Source organism: Salminus brasiliensis, chromosome 2 (genome assembly GCF_030463535.1).
Source record: "Salminus brasiliensis chromosome 2, fSalBra1.hap2, whole genome shotgun sequence".
Classification (NCBI taxonomy): domain Eukaryota; kingdom Metazoa; phylum Chordata; class Actinopteri; order Characiformes; family Bryconidae; genus Salminus; species Salminus brasiliensis.
The window spans coordinates 19,367,015-19,390,083 of NC_132879.1; the positions used below are offsets into that span (position 1 = coordinate 19,367,015).

Here is a 23,069-nt window from a genome sequence, read left to right on the forward strand (position 1 = left end):
AATATAACAGAAAAGAGGTCTCTGGTCGCCTCAGTGCAAATTATGTATTTGGAGAGAGAAAAGGGGCAGCAGCTGAGCTATTCTGTTAGTAGGAGGTTAAACGGGACGTATAAATCCACAGATTTGCATCTGGAAAAGAGCCACAAGGAATGTTCCTTCAGACACAAATTGGGCCAAGTGTTGGACTTAATTACACTGTCAAGAAGGATTCCCCACTGGAAATCTTTTTGGACTGAACCGGCCTGTAAACTGACCTTCAGCTTTAACTGGATCATTGTTTAATGGAAAGTACCTTTGATTGAATGCAGTATACTTTTCAATCATGCATGATGATGATGAGGGGTGACTTTTAAACTGCACTGGGATCCATTTAGAGAGAAGGGTGGAAAAATGAGAGAGAGAGAGAAAAAAAAGGTGAAAGAGAGTAAAAGTGTCCTGGCTGCTTTTCCCACTGGGTCCCCAGCCACACAACACCCAGTCATTGTCAGTTCTGTGTAATTATGGGCCTGTACCATACCATTACGTATAAAGGGCCATACATGTCACATTAAAGTAGAAATCACGTGATCAGGCTGTGGGTTGCAAACTTTATCTGTGACTCATACAGGAACAGTTGGTATATTTAAATCACTTTACAAATGAATCACGTAGGAAAAGTGAAGTAAATAATGAATGTACTTTCTTCCTCCGTATAACTCCTCCACCAGTAATCAGGTTTGTGTATTACAGCCAGATTTTAATTTAATGCCCATTACTCTGGCCGTGTGGAAGACATCTGCTGACTCTCTCTTTGACCAGAGAGAGTTTTGAGACCTGTGAGTGCACTAGCTAAAGGCAGAGCCTCAGACAGAAGAGGGCATTAACACACACAGATAGGCCAGGCTTCTGAGTTTAATGTTGGCTTAAGCCAAAGGGGGAGGTGGGAAGGGCTTTTATACAGTTACTCAATGGATATTAATAATAATAATAATAGGCTCTCAAGATCACGTCATCAGAAAGATGGATAAACTGATGGTTGACAAACAGAGAATGTGATGAGTTCCTAGTGTTTGACAGGGTAGCAGAGCAACAAACAGAATTAAGCCCTGGTTTCAGAAACAGTTTATTCTATTGAATCACACATGTGAAAAATGTTGAATTGCATCATGTGGTTTACTTTTCAAGTAAATAGAGACGAAGCCATTTTCTCTGTTTTCACTTGCATAATGATTAGACTAGCTCTCTAATACACAACTCAATTTACAGTTGTCTCAAGAAGAATTCATTATTTGAAAAGGAATGAGCATAGTTTAGATGAAGTATTCACTGTCCAGCCCATCTGTGTGCTAGCGAGTTTTGAACAGCAGCTCTCACAGACTCATCTGTGCTTCAGTCGTACACTTTGTTTATTTTGTGACAAATCCGATGTTATGCTGCTCTCTCCTGGTGGGATGGGGTATTGCTTAAGCTCAGTGACAACTTGGCTTTCTCCAGTCCTACCTCCCCTCTACCTGCTTTAACATAACTGTTAAAATGTCCAAACACTGTTCATTTATAGTATAGAGTTGTTTAATTAATGAAATAATTGTGGGTTTCTTTAGGTTTGCACTCACATCCTGAAAAACATGATATGGGTATGACCACAATGGACACATTAACCTGACATTTATTTTCTTTCTTTTCTTTCTTTCACCTTTGCAGGACTTCAAGATGATGACAGATGATCGTTGACTCGAGGAAGAAATGAGAAGTTCAGCGAGAAGAGATTAATCTTGTGCTTTCTGCTCATGTCGCCGGAGGCCCATTGATCCAGACTACAGCACAATGTCATTGTGTCACAGACTGCACAGATAAGGAGCAGCCCACTGAACCAGCCGCGCTGGCAACATGGCAGGAGAGAGCAAACGGACATACGCCACCAAAGACCTGGACATCGAGTCCAACCAGCAAGAAAAGGGGCCGGCAAGAGAGCAGTTCAACGAGAAAGCCTTAAAAGGATCACCTGAGCACTTTCAGAATCTGAGTCTGGAGTCACAGACTGTTAACAATGGTGCTAAGATTGTAGAGAAGGAGAGAGAGAACACTCAGCAGCGTGAGGCTGTTATTCGACCACAACAGGCAGGAAAGATTGATTTTAAGTCACTGCAGAATCGATCGAAGTTCGGCAGTGACAGAATATGGCCTAGTGGGAAGGGCAGCCCTCAGTCCCCCAGTGGGAAAGGTCGTAATCGGGATAAGGGGAAGAAATCTGGTAAAGGAGAGCGTGGTAACCCACAGCAGCTGTACAGACTGAGTATCACAAATCAGCGCTCCAATCCTACAATCGGGATAGCCTATCCGCAGCAGAAGGTTTCGCCTCCCAAAAAGTTGGAGGCCAGCCGGGGCCCTGTCTCAGGCAGCTACAGGTTTCATGTGCCAAGTATCCCAGAGCGCGAGGCTGAACTGCAACAGGAGGAACTCAACTACAACCGCTGCTTCCAGGAGAGTTCCTCCAACCTCACCTCCCCAAGCTTTACCTCACAACCAGTGGGCTCTGCAGCTGGGGGCCCTGCTCACCAGCACCAACCACCCCCAGCACCACAGCAGCAGCCTGGTCCATTGGAGAGCAATAACACGCAATCAGTCAGCCAAATTCTATTCTCTGACCTTCAGTTAAGTGGAGCTGACATGTGGCAGTCTCCTGACAGGACTTTCAGTAATGCTAGTTTCGGGGTCCCGTCACAAAGACCTAACAATGTCATGGAAGTGAACAAGCCAAATGGGTTTGTTCCTTTGTCATTTCAGTATGGGTATCCATTGTTAGATGATGCAACCTCAGATCCCTTCCCCTGTGATCAGAACCCACAGTCACAGGACTTTATTGAAGCATCTTTAGGTCCTAACCAAGTGCCCCAAAACTCATTTCCTTTTCCGCCTTCTGGGGAGGAGCATGACAATGTTCAAGGCAATACACAATTCAGTAATGAACAGTCAGAAGACAGGTCACCTTACTCTTTACATTCCAAACCCCCCCAGTATGTGCAGACTCCCCATGGTATACCACCATCTGTGCATTGCACAAGGGCTATAGGTGAAGAAAGTAGCAATGGCGAGAGCTCAGTATCAAGCAGTCACCAATCTGATCAAAATAAGTGTGTCTTATCTGACAAGTCAGACACTTATTGCCCAGTAGACACTAGAGATGCAGGCATTACTACAGGGGTCAAAAGAGGCTGCCATTCAAAAAATGGCAGCTCTAGTCAGAGAGTTCTTATTCAAGGCGGTGTTCATCATGTCAGAAATATTGCACAGGGTCAAAGTTCACAGATGCACTTTTTCAAACAAAGCAGCCCTCCACCCATCCACATGGGTCCAGCCTCTCATGACAAAAATGCCAACAAAAGCCACAGCGGTAGGATAGCACAACCATGGGAAGGGCCCAACAAGACGTTTCCATCACCCATGGATCAGAACTCCACCCCATACCCATTTCAGTGCCAGACTCCCCTTGAGCAAAGACAAAATGCAGGACTCAATAGTCGCATGCCCTGGCAGCAGATACACCTCACTTCAGCCATGCCAAACCAGAACAGGATTGAGCTTTCCAGGCAACTTAGTAATCAGCAACTGACGTTTTTGTTAACTCCCTCTGATTGGCAAGAGGATAGTAAGTCTCAAAAAAGCAACAGTCAGAAAAGTTCCAACAATTTTCCCAACAGAAGGCCCAGTGAGGCATTTCCAAACCTAAGGCAGGACAGTGTCAAACAGGGTTGTAATACAATATCACCATGTCAGTTCACAAATAAAGTGGAATCAAGCCAAAGCCAGGTTACTGATGCCAAGAACAAGTCTTTATATTTTGGCCTAAATCAGACAATCCATGGGTCATCATCTAGAAACCCTAACTACTCCCAGTTACAAGTTCCAAACCTGGGGCCATATGCATATGACTCACCCTCACACTCACCCATACAAAATCCAGCATCTAGCAGCACATGTTCTTCCCTTTCACCAGAGTCAACAAGCCCTGCCAACAGTAGCTCTGATGACAGCCAAAACTCAAAGGTCCCTCCTCCTCAGTTTTATCACCAGCACCAAAGTAAGGCATCGTCGGACACCCTGGACTCTAACCAGCATCACTATCATTCAGAGGTCCCCCGCAGCCTGCACTACAACCAAGATAGAGCCAAAGAGAACATTGTGAGCTTTTCATCAAATGTCAGACATTCAAAGCCCAACATGGAAGGTGGCAAAGGTTGTCTGGAGACTTATGGTATGGAGCACCACCCACCTCCCCCATATTCAGCTCACCAACTAGCCAATTCGTTAGCCACAGCAAATCTTGACCAACTGGATGTGCTTCTCACATGTAAGCAATGCGATCAGAATTTTAACAACCTGGCTTCCTTTCTGGACCATAAGCAATACTGTGGACAGCATGCATTTGCACAAAACGACTTTAAAGATGCTCGCAAAGTGGAAGACACACGCAAATTTCATACGGACCACACAAAAACCATTTCGTCTGGGACCAGTTTTGCCATGTCAAGGAGTTCATCTGATTTGCATTTGTCTCTGCTAGGACTTAACAAGAATGGGGAGATAATGCCAGACAGTGAACCCAAAGTAGATGCAAAAGATGACCCTATGAAACTCATGCTACCATCTGCACCACTCCCTGATTTGGAGATGGAAGATGCTAAGTTAGACAGCCTCATCACTGAGGCCTTAAATGGTCTTGGTTATCAGTCAGACAATGCAGAAATTGATAGTAGTTTCATTGATGCGTTTGTTGATGACGAGATCACCACTACAAAATGTGCGTCTAATAGGCAGACTCTAAAAACCAAAGACTCCATAGTGTTTGAAAGCAGAAGTAAGCACGAATTCACATCCAGTGAGAAATCACTAACACAAGGAAAGTATTCCTTCGACTCAGATTTAGACAGCCTCAGTTCTGAGGGCAAACATGCTGACATTACCCACAAGGAAGGTAATCGAGATTCAGAAGCACATGAGGAAAGCAACAAAGAGGAAACGTCTCACATCAAGAGAGAATGCACCTCAGCCGAGTCTAGCACACACACAGGGTGGGTTAAAGAGACACGTAGTAGGTCAGACAAGATTGCAGAAGAAGGTGAGCATGGTCCCAGGTTTCTCTTGTCCAAAACATTTTCAGAAAGATGTGGACTCAAAAGTTTGCAGAGCAGCACCCCATTAGTTAAAACACCTACTCCTCAGTCCCCTTCTGCCACTAGAAGCCCCACATCTCAGAGGCCAGCAGCGAGGGAAGGAAAAAGGAAAAGAGCCAGTGGAGGGAGTTGGAGTAAGGAGCTAATTCACAAAATAGTCCAGCAGAAGAACAAGCTGCACAAGCTCCATGTGAAAGGCACTAAAAACATGCAGTTCTCACTGGTGATGGAGAGGGTGACACCCACCGTACAGAATCCTACATTCCGGGAGTATGACTATGTCTCTGATTCAGATGAGGACTGTGAGCCGGTGAAAATAGCCAGCCAGGGACGTCTCAGCCAGAGTATTCGTTGCAAATACACGTACACAAAAGAATGTAAAGGAAGGATAAGAGCGGAAAAGAACAGGGAAAGTCCATGGAAGCAAGACAAGATGGAGAGCTTTGAATCCAAAAAATCTGAAGCTTTCTCTCCGTCTCCCATAAAAGAAACTTCTGGCCACCAGAGAGTGCGAAGACGAAGTAGCAGATCCTCCACCAGTAGTGAAATCAGCACATCTGTAAGCATCTCCAGTGAAAGCATCAGCAGCCCTAAAAGCATTGATCGCACGGATTCAGACTGCGAGAAACGTATGGAGATAAGAAAGAAAGACCAGGACTCATTTGAGCAAGAGAGATCTCCACAAAGGATCCTAAAAGAGTCCAGCACATCGCTAGCTTTGACCTTCACGAAAAACACAAAACACTACAGCACTGATAAAATTGTACTATCTGAACTCAAAGACAGTTACACTGCTTCAAAGTGTTCGAATGTCATCAGCACATCAGAAGAGACTGCTTCAGAACATACCTTGACTAAAAGTACTGTTAGCCTTTCAAGGTTCAAAACCACCAGAGTAGAAGTAGAGGAAAAAATGGACCACTACGGCTGTGAAATAGGCATTGCTGCAAGCAAAGAAGACACCACACCACTCAGCAAAGAGTATAAAGATTACATAAAAGCCAACATGCACCTCAAAAGGCCTAGTGTAACGCTGAACCAAGTGAAGAGTAAAAATGACAAGGAGACAAACCACCTCTGTAAAATCAAAAGAGATAACAGTGACTTTTTAAAAGGACAATCATTGCACATGAAGAGAGAGCGCCTGAAGTCACATCAAGATTCAGAACCCCCAAATGCCCTTGAAAACATCAATGATATTTCCTCAGTCAAAGACACAAAGACTTCAAATGACTTATTCTCGGAGCCACCGTCACTTTGCGGTTCACTCATGGATGATGTGTGTGCATCTCCTACTAAAAGTCATGATGCATCCCATCAGAAAGACAGAAGTCTCATGTCTTATTCCTTACAACATGACCAGAGTCTCATGAAGTCGCCTCTCTCATTTGATACATCAACAATGTTCGGTGACCTCACAGTAGGTGGATTTGACAACAACCTGTACCCAGATATTCAACTAACTAAAGAGAGCTTTGGACCTATAGAGAGCACAGCTGACAAAAAGGAGCTTTTTGAGGCATCTTTTTCACCCGTCTTCGAACAAAGAGACTGGGGCTTAATAGTTGATGTGACTCCTGAGCTTCCAGACGAGATTGCTCAGTACAAAGAAGATACAGATATAGCAAATGATAAAAAAGCCAGTTTTAACCATGTCCCTTTCACATTGCCAGAGAAAATAATGGACTTCCATCCAAATCTAAACAGTGTCTCTGAAGATGAACTTGAGATTAAGAGAATTGTGACAGAGCTTGAGAGCCAGCTCCAAACAGCTAAGCTAAGAAGCCCCTCTCCACTTGACACTGAGACACCAAAGCATCTGACCATGAGCAAATTTTCTCCATTAAGACTGGGTCATGAAAGTGAGGTTGAACAGAGTAGCTTGGATGTTGATTGTTCATCAGAAAGCTTAGCCCTCGGTGCACCACCGGACTCTCATCCCGAACTCTTCTCTGAACCTGACCTACCATGGTCCAGCCCAGTCCAGTTTGGGTTGATGGGTGGACAGCAGTGTCTTCACACGCCAACACACTCCACTGTATCAGACACCCCAATTCATTTAGGCCAGGATAAATTAGATGTAAAGGATGGCACAGACCTGAAAGTTCTGTCCATTGAAGAACAACCAGCACTGAACATTGAAGAGAAAACCGAGAGCAATGATTCTCTGGGCACAGCTACAGACAAATCAGAAGAAATGATTGAGCATGAACTATATACAGAGAACCTCATGAAAAGCCTAGAAGTAATGTCAGACTCTTTATCATCAGGCCTAGAATCATCTCAGTCATCTCTTCAAGAAAGGGAATGCACTGCTGCTGAAGAGCAAGAACAAGAGTACGATGAGAAGACAGAACCCTCAAATGAGACTGAAAGAGTGGATGCTGGAAACGTAGCAGCAGAACTTGCCAAGTTCACAGTAGAATCTCCCCACAGGCTTACAACGCATGACATTTATGATTCAAAGTTAGATGGAACATCGGTCACAGAGGAAAGCATCAGTGTTGTTGAGGACACTGGTCTTATTCAGCACGTCAAAGAGAAGAGAACACCTAAAGAGAACACATGTGAACTCAGTGCTTCACCTAAAGATTGTGAGGAGCCACCAAACACAATCCATCAGTCCCCAGTTATCATATTTGAGCACAAGAACTGTGAACCATCTGTTAGCCACATAGATACAGATGAAGTTACTCTTGAAACACATATTATAGAAGACCTGAATTCAAAGCACCTCCTCAATTATCCAAATGTTCCTCAAGCACACCCAGCTGAACTTAAAGAGGAAAGCACTGAGTGTCTTAAGCAGGAAAACAGCCAAGCAGAAGAGATCTTCATAGAATCTAAAACTGATGAAAATGACAAGGATGTGCCTAAATCTCCATCAGCAACACATAGCACTCAAGATTGTGAGAATGAAATTGACACTGGAGAGACAGCAAAAAACATTGTGGACTCAGATAATGGTCAAGTCTTTGACAGCCTTGAATCTCCTTGCAGGGAGGATGTCCACTTACATGAGGTCCAAGAAAATGACAGGGATAAAGTGACACAAATGGAGACAGATCAATGCTGTGAACACACCTCGTTTATTCGTTTTTCTCCTGCATACCCAGCTTGTGAAAATCGTGTTCAGAACAAGGATGAAGACTCTAGAGTAGAATCTGAGGTAGCAATGTGTTCATCACCACTGGGTACTCTGCAGATTTCCTCAGACAGCGCCAGTGTGCTTGATAACAAGAGTCCATTAACAGTTTGTTGGGCTGATATTGGCATGATTGCTCCTGCTTCGATTGAAGACAGACCAAGCCTTAAAAGGAAAAGCTCTGAGGATGTGGATATTGGCAGGTCACTAGATAATGGTGAGTCACCAGCCACCACAACAACAGAGATTAATAACTCTTTTGCTCCACATCTGGACTTTGCAGAAACAACAGAAAGCAAAATATCTAACCCAGGAACAATTTTGGCTGTGAACAACATCCCCAAACAAGCTTTCAGTGAAGCAAGTGAGAAGTCTGAAGTATTGGATGTTCCTCAAAATAAAGACACACTGTATGAGTTCAAACTAAGCCCACTGAATTACAGTGAAAGACACTTCAGTGACTGCAGTTCTGAACCCATAAATCAGGTGATGGATGTTCACCCCAACATAAAGTCAAGCCCTAAAGACAGCCTCGACTTTAGCGGATGTACACTCGCAACTCTCAATACACAGTTGTCATCGAACTGTCGTCTGAGTCCAATACATGTTCAAAATGAGCTTGAAGTAACCGCTCAAGATCACCTAGTCCAGCTTGACATGCCACGTTTTCATGACACAACTAGTCCAAATGACAAGTACTGCATTTCACCTAATCACCATGCCCAAGGCGAAAATGCAGCAGAGACGCAACAGCTCTCAAAAATGCCTGAAGAGGATTTGAGCAATTGTCACGTACCCCTAGAAACTATCGATTACATAGACTTGCACATTAACCTCCTAAAGAAGGCAGATGCTGAAAATGTGGACAGTCACTTACTTCCTTTCAAGCTCAATGCCCTTCCTCAAAGGCATAGTATGCCCAGTGTTCAGGAAACACTGCATCCAGCGGTATCCATGAGTCTCACAAATATACCCACCTCAGCAATAGGACAATGCACAAAGCAATCAGACGCAAAGTCCTCACCCAAGAAAAGTAGCGCACAGAACACTGTTCAAGGGAAATTTCAATGTGAAATATGTTTGTTGTTCTTCCGAACTGTACCGGGACTCAAGAGACACAAAGCCATGAAGCACACGGTGAAAGCTGAAGGCATCACAGTTCAGCCTCCAACCTTAAGCAACCATGAGTTTGCGTCTGTTTACCAAGTACCACAGTCCGTGGTCAAGGAACTAAAAGACGGCATTGGAATCTTTGATCCTGTGGTCTTGCTGAACCCAGACAGAGATGGTGTACCTGTTAGACATGGAGATCACGTATCCCTGGCTTCAGTGTTTGAAGGCAAAGGAAATGAATCACATGTTTCAAAAAGTATAAACAGTAACGAGAAGGAGGAGGAGCCTCGATTGACTGAGAAAGAAAGGAAAAAAAACAAAGTGAAAAGAAGCAAGAGCATGGACGTCAACAACCAAGGTTTAACTCCTGAACTAATAAAGCAAGACACTTTCTCAGAAGAGCTACTTACTATACTCAAAACAGACATCCTACAGGCTATTTCTCCAGATTTCCCCACAATGGCACAACCAGAAAGCCATAAGTCACCCGAAAAACACAGCACAACTGACAGTCTCAATTGTGAGGCGGTAAAAGCCACAGAAGACCACCAAATCATGGAAAGGACTTGTGCTCGTGAGCAAGAGGTAGCGACAGCATTCACCCAGCACCCTGAATTCTACCACCATGGAACTGAAGAAGAAGAAGGTGCAACAAAGACAGAGAGTTGTGCAATGCTGGAGACCTTAGAAAGTAATGAGCAGGCAAATCCTGCCATTTGTAAGGAATTTGCAAATGCGAAGGAATTTCTTGACGTGAAAGAAATCTGTGATACATGTGAAGATCCTGCAGTTGATATAAAATGTGAGACGACCACAGATGATAATGATACACGCTCTGAGAGTTACAAAGATCATCCAAGTCCCAACGGACTAGGTCCTGACCTCAAAGCTCTCTTTGATGATGAAAACACATTCTCTCAATTATTCCCAAGGAATGATGAAATGAAAAGGAAGAAGTGTGCACGTGTTTATGGTAAAAGTAACAAAAAGCAGAAACAAATGCCTAGCTTAATCCCAGACTACATTGGCCCCAGTGTGCTCGCTGAGAAGAACGAGGAGGATAAGGAAAAGACGGACGGTATATTCGTCAGCAGTCTGAATGGCCATTGTGAATATGAGACTATATTACTTGATGAAGCTAAGATGCTTGAGATGTGCCACAAGAGCGCAAGTTCTGCTGTGGATTCTCTCCCAGTAGATATCATAACAAATCATCAGGCAGAATATGAGGACACTCCAGAGGTTGGCATCAAGGACTTCTTATGCCAAACAGAAGATGCAATTAGTGAACCTTCCATGCATTTAGATGGATCTGAAGACATAAATACAGAGAGGACTGGGTCTTCAGATACCCAGGGAGATTGCAAAGCTGAGGTGTCTGCCAAGCCACCCTCCCTGCAACTGGTCTGTGTGCAAGATAATGTCTCTCGCCATCCAAGCATTGACATTCAGAATCTCAACACTACATTCCAGCTTCCTGAAATACAGTTTTTTGAGCCTGGAAGGGACATTTCTTTGGTTGAGGATATTGCAAGTAACAGTACCCAGATCAAAGAGCCCGAAAAACCCCCAAAGAAACCCACAGAACGCAAGGGTCGGAAACGTATTGAGACAGGACTGAAGCCCAAGGACAAGCAATACAAATGCAAAGTGTGTTTCACATGGTTCCTTACCTTGGGTGAGCTGGACTTCCACAAGCTTTCTCACAATCCTTCACCTCCTCCCACTTGTTATATGTGTGTCCAGCGCAAATTTAGCTCCCGTGAACAGCTTCGAGACCATCTGAGGGAGAAGCATGCCAAGAATAAAGCAGGTGTCTGGACTTGTGGTATGTGCTTAAAGGAGATCTCAGATGTCTGGATGTACAATGAGCATCTACGTGAACATGCCACGCAGTTTGCTCGGAAGGGTCAGTCTCAAAGTTCCCTGCTGGACATGCCAGGCTGCTTTATGCAGGAGAATGCTGTGAAGAACTTCCTCTCTTCCATAATGCAACATCGATCTAACAGGTCTGTAAAAGGGGAGAATGCCAAATCCTCTAAGGAAGAAAGAAAAGCTTCGGTAGAAGCTCTTGGAGCGGAGCAAAAGTCCTCAGATGTATGCGAGTCTGCAACTGTAAAGTCCAAAGTGAGCCCCGGGGGAGGGAGCAAACATGCCACGCTTACACCATTTGAAGTTCTACATAAAGCAGAGCCTGCACCAAAAAATATTGAAATGCACCCTAATTGCAAAGATCCCTCAAGAGACTGTCACCACTGTGGCAAGCAGTTCCCGAAGCCTTTTAAACTTCAACGTCACCTGGTGGTTCACAGTTTGCAAAAGATTTTTATGTGTCACAAATGTCCAGTCTCGTATCAGGAAGCAAAAGAGCTTAAAGATCACCTGACGAATGAGCATGAAGAAGCGGATGAACTGGATTCAAAGCACACCACACTGTACACTTGTGAGCTGTGTGCTGATGTAATGCATGTGATTAAGAAGTCGTTCATCTGCAGTACCTGCAACTACACCTTCTCTAAGAAAGAACAGTTTGATCGTCATATGGAGAAACATCTGGCTGGCGGGAACAAGATCTTTAAGTTCAGGGGAGTTGTGAGGCCTTGCAAACCCCTCCGATCAAAAGATGAGGAATTTGATATGCCCCCAAACAAGAGAAGGAAGATGCTTAGTGAGAGTTCACAAGACAACAGCTTAGACAGTGGCATTGCCAGTATTGGATCAATTCACTTAAACCAGGCTATGGACGCACAGGGTCTGAAACCAATAGTGGAAGACCTTGCGCACAACAACACTGAAGAACAGTCAACTGAGGCAAATAACGCAAGTGTGAAAATTGAGGATGTGCCAGAAGACCTGTCTGAGGTTCTGGAAGACCTGGGGCAGTGTCAGCCCCGAATGGAGTATTCTGAAGACACCTTCCAAACCAAAACAATGCCCAAGGAAAAAGACAAGGAAGACGCTTATACCCATGAACTCCAAGACATAGAGACCAGAGAGGTCGGTACAGATAACAGGACCTCCTTGACTGAGTCCTGTAATGTTAAAATTGAGGAGGAGTGTGGAGCGATTCAGACCATACCAGAAGTGCCAATTGCAAATGACATTAGCGTTCCAGAAATTGATGAGAAAGAATGCTCAGATTTGGCAAATGCGGTCGAGATGATGGAGGCAGAAGATTCAGGTCTGAGCAGCTTGCCAGTTTCTGACCAAACAAATAAAAGCATGACAAGCCAACCGGCTGAAGATTCCACACCTACTGAGGAGTACAATCTTGAATGTGTGAAACAGCCATCACCGTCCAGTCAGATAAACCAGCAAAAGCAGGACCAGATAGATGAGCCTTCACTCACTGACAGGAATGACAATGAGAAAGACACAAATCATGTCGACCAGCCGGCATGCATCCTGCTTAAGGATAAAACGTCTTGTAGGTCTTCTGAAAACATCAAACAATGCCTCGACACTAGCCCGAGGTCAGGAAATCTTGGAGCTACCGATGTAACATGTGGAAGTCATGCTAAGCTTCCTCTGAGCTCCATTATGGGTGAGGACAAAGACTCGATAAAACAGAGGAAGAGGAAAGATCTGAAGATAACTCAGAGCACTCAGAGGACAGCATCTTCTGCTACGCGGGAGAACCTTGGCATTGAGCCAAAGTTCAAAAAGAAGTTTCGACCAAATAAATGTGAGAGCCTGGCTGGTCAGCGGAAGGTTGATGTCTGTGGTGACTATCCCGTCCTCACGTCTGTAAAGGATGATGCAGCCAGTAACAAAATTGTCTCGAAGCACAAGGCAGGAACTCTGAGCCTACAACCAAAGAGAGGTCCTCTTGACAATTTCTCACCAAAGAAAGGAGAACTCGTCCGTCATTTGAACGGGGATTGCAGAGGGAAAAAGGGTGTGCCGGGGAGACCCATTCATTCTCCCACTTCCAAGGTGTCAGTAGCCTCCTTGAACAATTCATTTAACAAATCCCGGCCTAAGTCGGGGGTCAAGTCTGTGGAGACTCATTCTTATCGTACTGCAGAGTCACAGAACAACCTCCTTAGCAAGCTGTTTGGCCAAAGACTCACTGGTTTTAAGATTCCATTAAGGAAAGACACTTCTGAATCCATTAACTGAGAATTAGACGGATGCTACTAAGAGGAGGCAACTCACTCCCATCCACTAGTCGAACGAGCAAATAAAAAAAAAAGACTGTTTTGAACTGGACTGAGATTGTAGGCTCCTCCTCTGTGAAATGGTTTCACTTGTTAATTAGTCACTTTATTACCTTTATTATTATCTTCTTGTAAATGTTTTCACATAAATGTGAGGACCAGTGATAAAGACGAGTTTATAATTATGAAATGAAATTGCTGGCGCCCAGCAGCCTTATACAAATATTTTTATTTTTGATCATCATGTTACAGAGACGGTAGGTCATTTAAAGAGCAAAAGAAAAGATTTGAAAAAAAGGTTACTTGAAAGATAACTGAGATTTTTTTTCAAATTGTATGCATGACACTTTTCCATTCACAATGTGTTCATAAGTAGCTTTGTGTTTTTTGAGCAACAGGACCAAATGACATTCCGATTGTGGACAATGTCAATGTGCCTATTTTATACGCTTCTGAGAATTACTCTGTCATACTCTTTTACCTTACTGTATTGCAGTGACCTTCAATGTATTAGCTTTTGTATAAACATTAATTGGTGCTATATTATTTTTATTGTAATGTGAACACAAATGTCCTCTAACTGAAGGGAACATGTAGCGGTTACATACATAAAATCATTCTTGCTGGTACTCAACAATCTCTGAGGAAATGAGGAAAAATACTGTGTACAATCCATCACGAGTGGAAAAGGGTTCGTTTGTCCAAGTGTCCATTAGGTCTTTTCAGAAGAGGGCATTAGAAAAGCCTTTTCTTTTCCAAGACTAAATTCAGTTCAATTTCATCTGTCATATGAACTCAGGTGCTAACAAGGACAATTCTTGCGCGTGAACCCCTTTACTAAGAATTCCTCCCATGCACTGATGTTACCACACACCAAATCCACACTCTGTTATCTAGGTGTCCTCCAATTGTTTTATTATTACTATTATTTACTAGATCAAAAAGGTGCTTTATCTTGTTTATATGTATCTTATATTGTATTATATTGTAGGTAGATGATCTCTGGTGCAATGCATAATGTCAAAGTTCTATTTTAATAATGAGCAACAGATGAAGAGAATAAGGAAAGGGAATTGCTAAGCCTACTGAAGGCTCATAAGTGGTTCACAAAGTGCCTCATATAAAGGTTATTAAAATCTGCATTGTCTTCCTTTGTTTCTTTGTCTTCTCTGGTGGACAGTGAGTGCCACTGTGTTGTTGTGACTGATCGACAAAACATTTGAATAATTGCTTATCAGTTTTAATTAAGATGGGTTGTGTTAGCATTCAACCATGAAATCCCCTCCACACACACACACACACACACACACACACACACAGAGATCCAGCCAGAAGTGTTACTGTTTGAATTCATAATTTGCCTTTTATTGAAAATGTAGAAGGCAACACTGCATGGGTATGATCATCACCACGTTGTGTCAGTAGAGCAGCGCAAGGCGATTCCTTCACTAGTGTTTCTGTATGTTTCACTACATTGGAGAAAATGAATACCACCATACCTGAAATATTGCCCCTCATTTCAACTATCATAAGAATTAACTAACAGTTCTACTTCAAAATTTTCATTAAATATTGTTACAGTTAATTCCTTGCTAAAAGTCAAATTTCACATCCTATAAACAAGCAGACTGTTAACTGTATTAGGCAAGGACTTTTCGCCACACTTTTTCAGAGCACACTTCCATTTCTTGCTGCAAACAAACAGCAGTAATCATCTGTTAAATAACGTCACAGTAATTTCCCCCTCCATAAATAATGGGAATTACACTTTTAACTTGCCGTTTTATTGATGAATCCTCAATATGCTTCGACAAACAAACATTTGACAAATGGGATACTTGGGCAGGGAATGTCAATATAAGGCTAAATCAACCGTGACTACATCCTCAAATGGGCTGTCATTTGCAGGCGATAGTTCACCGTGTGTTTAGTGGCTTGTATCCCTACATGAGTCCCATTTACTATCACATAGGAATAAAAAGCCATAAGACACAGCAGCTGAGACAGGGACACACCAGAGAGAGAGAGAATTCCCTGGCTTTCAAAATGATGCTTTTTCTACGTACCTGGTAAAGGAGGGGAGCAAAAGAGAGAGAGAGAGAGATAGTGGAATAGTAGAATAAGAAATGTCAGTTGGCAGGCAAACAAAACACTAGGAAGAAAAGCAAGCAAAGATATTCTCAACCATCTCACAGGCAATGCACGTCAAAGTTGCCACTGCTGTTTTGAGGCATGTGTGCCTGACAGCTTTTCAATCACATCTCTTAGAAGCCTAAAGGAAGGAATTTTATTTCCATACATTAAATGCAATTTCTGGGGGGGGAGGGATTCTTAATGGTTAGGGATTGTCCTTTGGGTTGTGAATATGATGACACTGATGATATTTTAATGGGGAAAGCGATTATGATGTAGGTGAAATAATGAAATAATGGAAGATCTAATATGGACAGCTGCTGTCCTGGACCCGATCAAGTCATAAATCATTCATTGTAGTGATTCCATGGATTTACTACAGGGATAACAGTCAGGAATGTATGACAGTTCTGTCAAATGTTACTTTAGTTTCAAATTTGCATTAATGATTACCAGTCAATCAAGCAACTCTTGGTTGAATGCAAGAAATCACTTTTTTCCCCTGTGCTGAGCAGTAGCTGCAGCAGTAATTGCATAGCTCCTTGTCTGGCCTGATCTGATCATTTCATCTGTGAGGGAAATCTCCAGGGAAGCAGGACAGCTTTGCTCTTTGATGTAGAGTGACATTATCAGTGTGGCTGGCCCTGAAATAGCATCGGTTTCCCCGGCAGCTCGGCTGCCATACTGCCACTCAAGGAGGACTGCAGATTGAGAGCAGATAGAAAGGGACGACTGGTCAGCGGTAATGACATGGAGTCTGAGGGGAGCAGGGTCATCTGCCTCTCTCTGCTCTCTCTCTTCTCAACACTGCACAATGCCACACTTGGCTTTGTGAAAACTGAAAATTACTGAGCGTTCCATTACAAAGCCCCAGTGTCATTGGGAGAGATGGAGGGAAAAAGAGAGTTGGGGAACAACAGGGCAAAGTGATGGATGTGGTTCTATTTGGTTCAGAGGGAGCTTTAACACAACATGGCTGAGCCTAATATGCTGCTCAATTTGGTGAGGGTGAGAGGCAGGGGAATCATCCTGCCACCTCTTTAGGATTCATTTTGGAAGGGATATCAGGCCACCATCTCATATTTCAACAGGTGCAACAGCTGCAGACGAGGAGATGGAATGAGGCCCCTAGTCTGAAAAAATGGAAAACATGCCGCATGGAAGGAGGTAATATTTAACGAGGATGATGGCACTGTGTAAATCAGCATGAGTTCAGATGGTGGTTTGTCTGTATCAAAGCCAGCATGAGAAGCAGCACCATGGGCACCTCATATATTCATGTAATCCTCCACAAACACAGTCATATGGGCCCTCGTGAGCTATCATCATCTTCCCACCAGTTCTGCTGGGACCTATTTGGGCCAAAAAATCAAACGTGGCTTTTATTTTCATTCCATGATTGTTTGAAATGTGAATCAGCGATCAAAGGTTCGCTATTCACCGCCTCACACTCTTCCTATCTGATCTCACGCTTCCTGCGAGAGTTTGCCTCGCCTGTCAGTGCGGCAAGAAGTAAAGAGAGCCTTTTATAGAGACAGAGGCTGAGTGAAGTAAAAGAGTACACAAGAGCCACTGCCTGTGGTCCTACAAACTGCCTCTGTGTATTCAAACCCATCCCTACTGTTTACTTAAAGCTTTGAGAGTCTGTGCTTTAAAATCACAGGGCTTTGAATTACTCATCTGAACTAAAATACTGCTCTTTTCTCAGGCTCGCTCTCTTTTTTTAAAAAAAACCTCTCGGATATACAGTCAGGCAGGTCCCTCACAAGAGCGAAACAGCACACGCTCTCAGTGCGCTTTACCGCCAGCAAGTGGAGCATCAGGAGCCTTGATCATTAAAAAGAGCGACATTTTACAGCCTCTGTGTCTTTGTCTTCTTCATTAGTGTCAAACCCCACAGAAATGGAGAGGCCGTTGCGTCTAGTTCTTTGAAAGTCTCCGTTTGATGTTCCAGGTAGAAGTAAATGATTGAGGCTGCTTCGGAGCGGAAATGTAAACAAACCAATTGGCTGCTGGGCTGCCTGGCCTCAAAGTCTCAGGTGATTGAAACCCCAGCCGCCAAACAGCATCTCAGTAATGAGGTGCTGCCCCCAACACCATAATCTAACGTGTCTAGATTTAGATCTGCACAGGCTCTGACTGCAGCTTAAATGTGTTTCCACATCCCGGAAGGAAATCTCTGTTGCTTTCCAGCTCGTATAGAGAGAGCAAAGCTTAATCAATAGTGTTGTTAATGAACTGGCCAGAGCGTGGTTCAAAGCGAGACCAGGTCTAACCAGTACTCCTGACAAAAGGCCTCTGTGATAGTTTTTCAGTGGCTTATTTGAAAGCTTGATTATTGGAGGCCAACCCTTCAAAACTCATAAAAAAAAAGTCATTCTCCAGTTTTCAGCCAATATATAATGCATACATTTTTAGAGATCTAACCTGAAACAGTGCAACCATTAGGCATCTTGCACAATGCATCTTCTTCCTAACTGTCATGCCCTGAAGGCCTTTCTTCCATATGTGAAAAGCAGCACCAGCAATGTGCCTTGCATCTACAGCCACTCTGAGTGTGTGTGTGTGTGTGTGTGTGTATGTGTGTGCGTGTGTGTACCTCTCTGCTTGGCAAGAAATGACATGGCCCATGGCGATGACATCCTCATGACATATTTGATGGGTAAACCCTAGCTTTGATTATGACAGTGATCTGATTCAGTCTAGACGTCTCACTGCACAGGGGTGGCTGACATTCCATTACATCAGTTAAAGATTGTCAGCACTGAATAATTGAGCAACTGTTAATGCATGTATGTGCAGCGTTAGCAGGAAAAACAAGCAAACATTTTTGACTGTGACAAGTGACAAAATCAGCCATCTACGTCAACCACGCAGTGGAAGAGAGAACAGCATTTCTGCGCCATGGCAAAGGGCTCGGAGAAACAGCTGCTTCAACACTGATGCATCAGTAAGAAAAATACAGCAAATTTAGTTGAAAAAGCTTCAGCAAAAGAAAAAAAATAATACTGCATTTGGAACTTTGCCATTTTTGGCAATGACAGATTAATCTCAGATTTCTTTATGTTATTCTGCCAGGATGTTTTGGGGTTTCTTGTTTGTTTTTTTTTTCACAGCGAATCAAACAGTGCAGAATAACAGAGTGCATTTATGTCTTTTACATCTTATAAACATTTTTAAAATACAATAAAAACAGAAGCAGGAATATTCAGTAACGTTTCTCAGTAGAGGGACATTACTGAATATTCCGTAAGACAGATACTGGCATGGATCTTTAGTACTCTGACTGAGATTTTTTGGTTTATCCATGGTCTTTCCTTTGTAATCCTAATGAAAAGACTTCAGCTGGTATGACCTGAGGGGGGGATGCTCTAACAGAGCCCATGGAAAGCTGGGGGATTGCTTTAGATCTGTCTGTGTGCTACATAACCCCCTCTAATGCAGTGGAAGACCTCCAGCTTTACATTCAAGGCCCTGTGATATTCAACAGTGTCCCTCAGATGTGCTACTTATGGAGCATCTTTGTAGGGCACTAGAATTTCACGAATACGTGACAATCTGTGTAACGGACTGTGCCGACACGATCTTCACTAACTAAGTTACACGTATCTTACAAGCAGATGGGAAAATGAGCAAGCTGATCAGTATTACCTGTGGGAGCGATGGCAGACACGTCGTTTAATCTAGTCAGTCCTGATCCTGTAAAGATAGAAGATGTCTGTTTGCTTCAGCCTTACACACTCAGACACCTGCTGGATGTACATAACTAAGACCAAGAACACTAATGGCAAGGTGACTTCTATAGAGGTCTATAGAACACTTACCTGTGCAAGTCCACTCCACCTGTTTCAGTCTTCTTCCTCTGTGCTTGCCTTTCACTTTCTCTTCACATCACCTTCTCTGCTTCTCCCTTGCTCTCTCTCTCTCTTACACACATCCACACACTGTCTTTCACTCTCTCTCTCTCTCAGACGGGGGGATGAGTTTGAGTCCTCAGCTCAGCGAGTCGGAGATCGGGGCTCAGCTGCAGAGACTGACATCATCCTTACAGCAGAGCAGGTTTTCCCCTCCCGCCTCTCTTTCTCTCCCTCTCCCTCTCCCTCTCTCTCCCTCTCCCTCTCCCTCTCCCTCTCTGCCTCTGTGTGCCTCAATGCTTTCTCCACTCACTTCCCCCCACCCCCACCAGTGTCATCACTATGGAGTAAGAAGCCCTGGTCTGAATGGAACAGAATAGGAACAAAGATGAGTACAAGGTGTTTTATTTGCAAAAGCCTTTTTTTTTGTTGTTAATTTGTCATATACCATTCCCTTACATTCCATATGTTATCAATGACAAACCACACAGCACAATTGTGCTCATACAACATAAATGGTAAGTTGTAGCACTCCTAGTTCTCCCAGTTTAGTCATTTTCCAATTTCCAACCATAAGCTACAACTCCCTCTATCACACAAGACCACCAGCACTGGGAGAGTGAAGGCTAGTATGCGCTAGTTGAAGCATGAAGCATCTTTGCGAAATGCCACTAATGCAACCTCATTAGACCTCAACACGCTTGGAGGAGAGCACTAACTGGCAGTTCTGCTACATCAGATGATGAGATACCTGCACTGCTTAGCATTGTGCCGAGTGATGGGGGAGAGGGAGGGGTATCCTATCCACTCAGAGAGTGAGGGCAATTATGTTCTCTGGAACTCCCGTCAACGAGTAAATCACCAGGAATAGAACCAATGGTCTGATGCCAACGGGGGGCCAACGATATAACAGCAACACATTGGCCCTGTCCATACGGCTCCTTTACAAAAATAGTTCTTTATGGAACCAAAAGTATTTTCTATGGCATCACTCAATCAACCCTTTGTAGCACTTATGTTTGAAAGTACAGAGTGTGTTGTTTATACCAAATGTTTTTATTTGGGATAGATGTGAAAGATCACACTGTTATAAGTGTTGAGCCATTGAAGTTCAATCCCTCGGTGACCAGTAGTCCATTATTGCGTTATTGGCCTTGCTCTCCTTGGGTAGTTAGGAAGTCCCTCCATACTCCCATTATCACTCAGCGAGATGCTAGTATGTGTGGGCATCTGTTAGCTGACGTAACAGACCTGGAGGTTTGTGTTCTCCTCCTCCTTCTAACGTAGTGGCACCCTAACATTGTTTCCAACCTGCCTAGTTTTGAGTATCCACAAGATCCAATTCTGCATTCCCAAACAGAGACACTGCTACATCATAGCGTTGTTCGAACTTCCAAACTCTAAATATTTCAGTTCCAAGTGAGTAGAGCATAGTGAGTTAACGACTGAACCATTCTGTACACAGCCTGAGTTATCATTTGGTTGAATCCCATTGTTTCCAACATTCTGTAAAGCTTGTCCAACCTGGCAACCCTGCTTTGAAAGCATGTATTAGTGGGCGGAGCATGGATAGGTCAATTGTGCTAAAACAGACTCCACTGGTCATCCAAGACAAAGCCTTAACAGAAGGTGTGGGGTGTGTGTACAGAGGACACGTCTGCTGTCCATGGTTCTGAAAGACACTGTTAAAGACAGTAGAGGCCAACAGGAGGGAGTCTTACAGATAACAGAAGAGGGTTTTTTTCAAGTCATTGGAGGGAGACCACATCCTCAACACACACACCTATACACACATATGTGCACCCACACCCCCACACACCCCACCACACACACACTCACATATCTCTATCTCCTCTCCCTCCCGGAGGAATTTCCTGTCCTCCATCATTTAGATTTTCATTTATCATTGTAAGGTAACACTGTGGCAGCTGTTATTAAAATAGATTACCCCCGCTAAAATGGTGTAATGTGTACTGCACTGAGACACCTCCCCCCAGAAACACACACACACAATTGTGCACGGGTACACCAGCACACATAGGCACGTGCGCAGGAAATAAACTCATATAGTAACACACAGTGTTGCCACACACACATACAGGTTACACATACGTCTGTTCCACATGCTCCAGCTTGGCTAAGGAGGGGGGGGGGGGTACAGAAAGCAGGACGGATGTGACAGAGATGACAGTTAGATAAGGCTGTTTTATCGGCTTGTTTACGTTGACAGCAGCAGCGACGGGGATGACGTTTTAAATGGCTCTGCCACAGCGTGCCACTCACAACTGTGATTCCTTTTTTTTAGTTGTCTCTACTAGTGCTTCTCAGGAGGTTGCATTTAGAATTCCTCCTCTTGTTTCCATAGTGACACTTTTCCCCCCTTTGTATAAGTGTGTGTGTGTGTGAGACAGAGAGAGTGAAAGACAGAGAGAGAGAGAGAGAAAGAGAGAGAGTCAGTCAGTGTATTAAGTGAATCACAATAAGGAACTTAACAGCTATGTATGTAATTAAGCGCTGTGAATTAACAGGTTGCTACTATTCGTTTTAATCTGGTACTGTAATCAAATCACCGCAAAAAGGGCATAATCATCATTAGCTAGAAAACACACACACAGACATGCCTCTTTTCCATTCACTCAACTCTTCACCCACGAATGAACAACGGAATCAAAACACAAACCTATGGATTTTACAGCATGATGTAATAAAATCGGAGCTGCATAAAGATGAATAGGGTCTCTCAGCCTCTCAGAGGAGGTTGCAAAGCAATTACCCAGCTAAAAATGCATCTCATCTAGATGCGCTGTGTGCAGTTAATCAATGCCAGGGGCAGGGGTGGGTGGTAGAGGAATCTAATCAGCACGGTCATGTCGCCAGAAGCAATGGCATTAATGGACAGGCCGGCGGTCCACAGCAAAGACTCAGAGTGTGTGAACGGACACATTTTGCTCCTTCTCCCACTGTTAAGAGCATTAAGTGATCGTAGCCATTGCTCGAAGGAAAATCAGATGCAATAATAGGTTTTCCGGTGTAGTCTCTGTCTTTAACTGACTTTGCTCCACAGGTGTCTCAGTTAGGGTGAATGAAGGTGAATGATATAATATAATAATGAGTCATCCAAACCAACAGGCTCTACTGTGAAGGTAGATCACCTGTTATTAAATACTGGTTGTAACAATTTAAAAGCATGAGGCTGTGAACTGGTCGCATAGATTAACAGAGCGGTGTGCAAGACTACAATACTGTTCAGAATCTGTTTGAGGGCGAGGGAGGCATAGAGAGAAGTACAGGGGTAGCAAGAGAGGGGGGTTCAGTGTTGTTCAGAGAGCAAGAGAGCGTGAGAGAGGTACCTAGTTAGAGAAAGATATGGAGAGAAAGGAAGAGACACAGAGAGAGGTACTGAAGCAGAGAGAACCAAGAAAGAGAATGAGGTACAACGAGAGAGAGACAGGTAAAGATACAAAGTAAGAGTAAGTAATAGAGAGAGAGAAAGAGGGAGGGGGGTACTGAAGTA

The 23,069-nt window shown here is 43.7% G+C and overlaps 1 protein-coding gene across 1 annotated transcript in view; it reads left to right on the top strand.

The window, feature by feature from the left end:
* Positions 1-14,688, top strand: part of znf469 (zinc finger protein 469) — a 44,008-nt gene extending 29,320 nt beyond the window's left edge. Inside the window, exon 2 of the mRNA XM_072669555.1 lies at positions 1,681-14,688. Coding sequence (XP_072525656.1) covers positions 1,867-13,530 — 11,664 coding nt within the window. The 5' untranslated portion in view covers positions 1,681-1,866 and the 3' untranslated portion in view covers positions 13,531-14,688. The remainder of the gene's footprint in view (positions 1-1,680) is intronic.
* Positions 14,689-23,069: the final 8,381 nt, after the last annotated feature.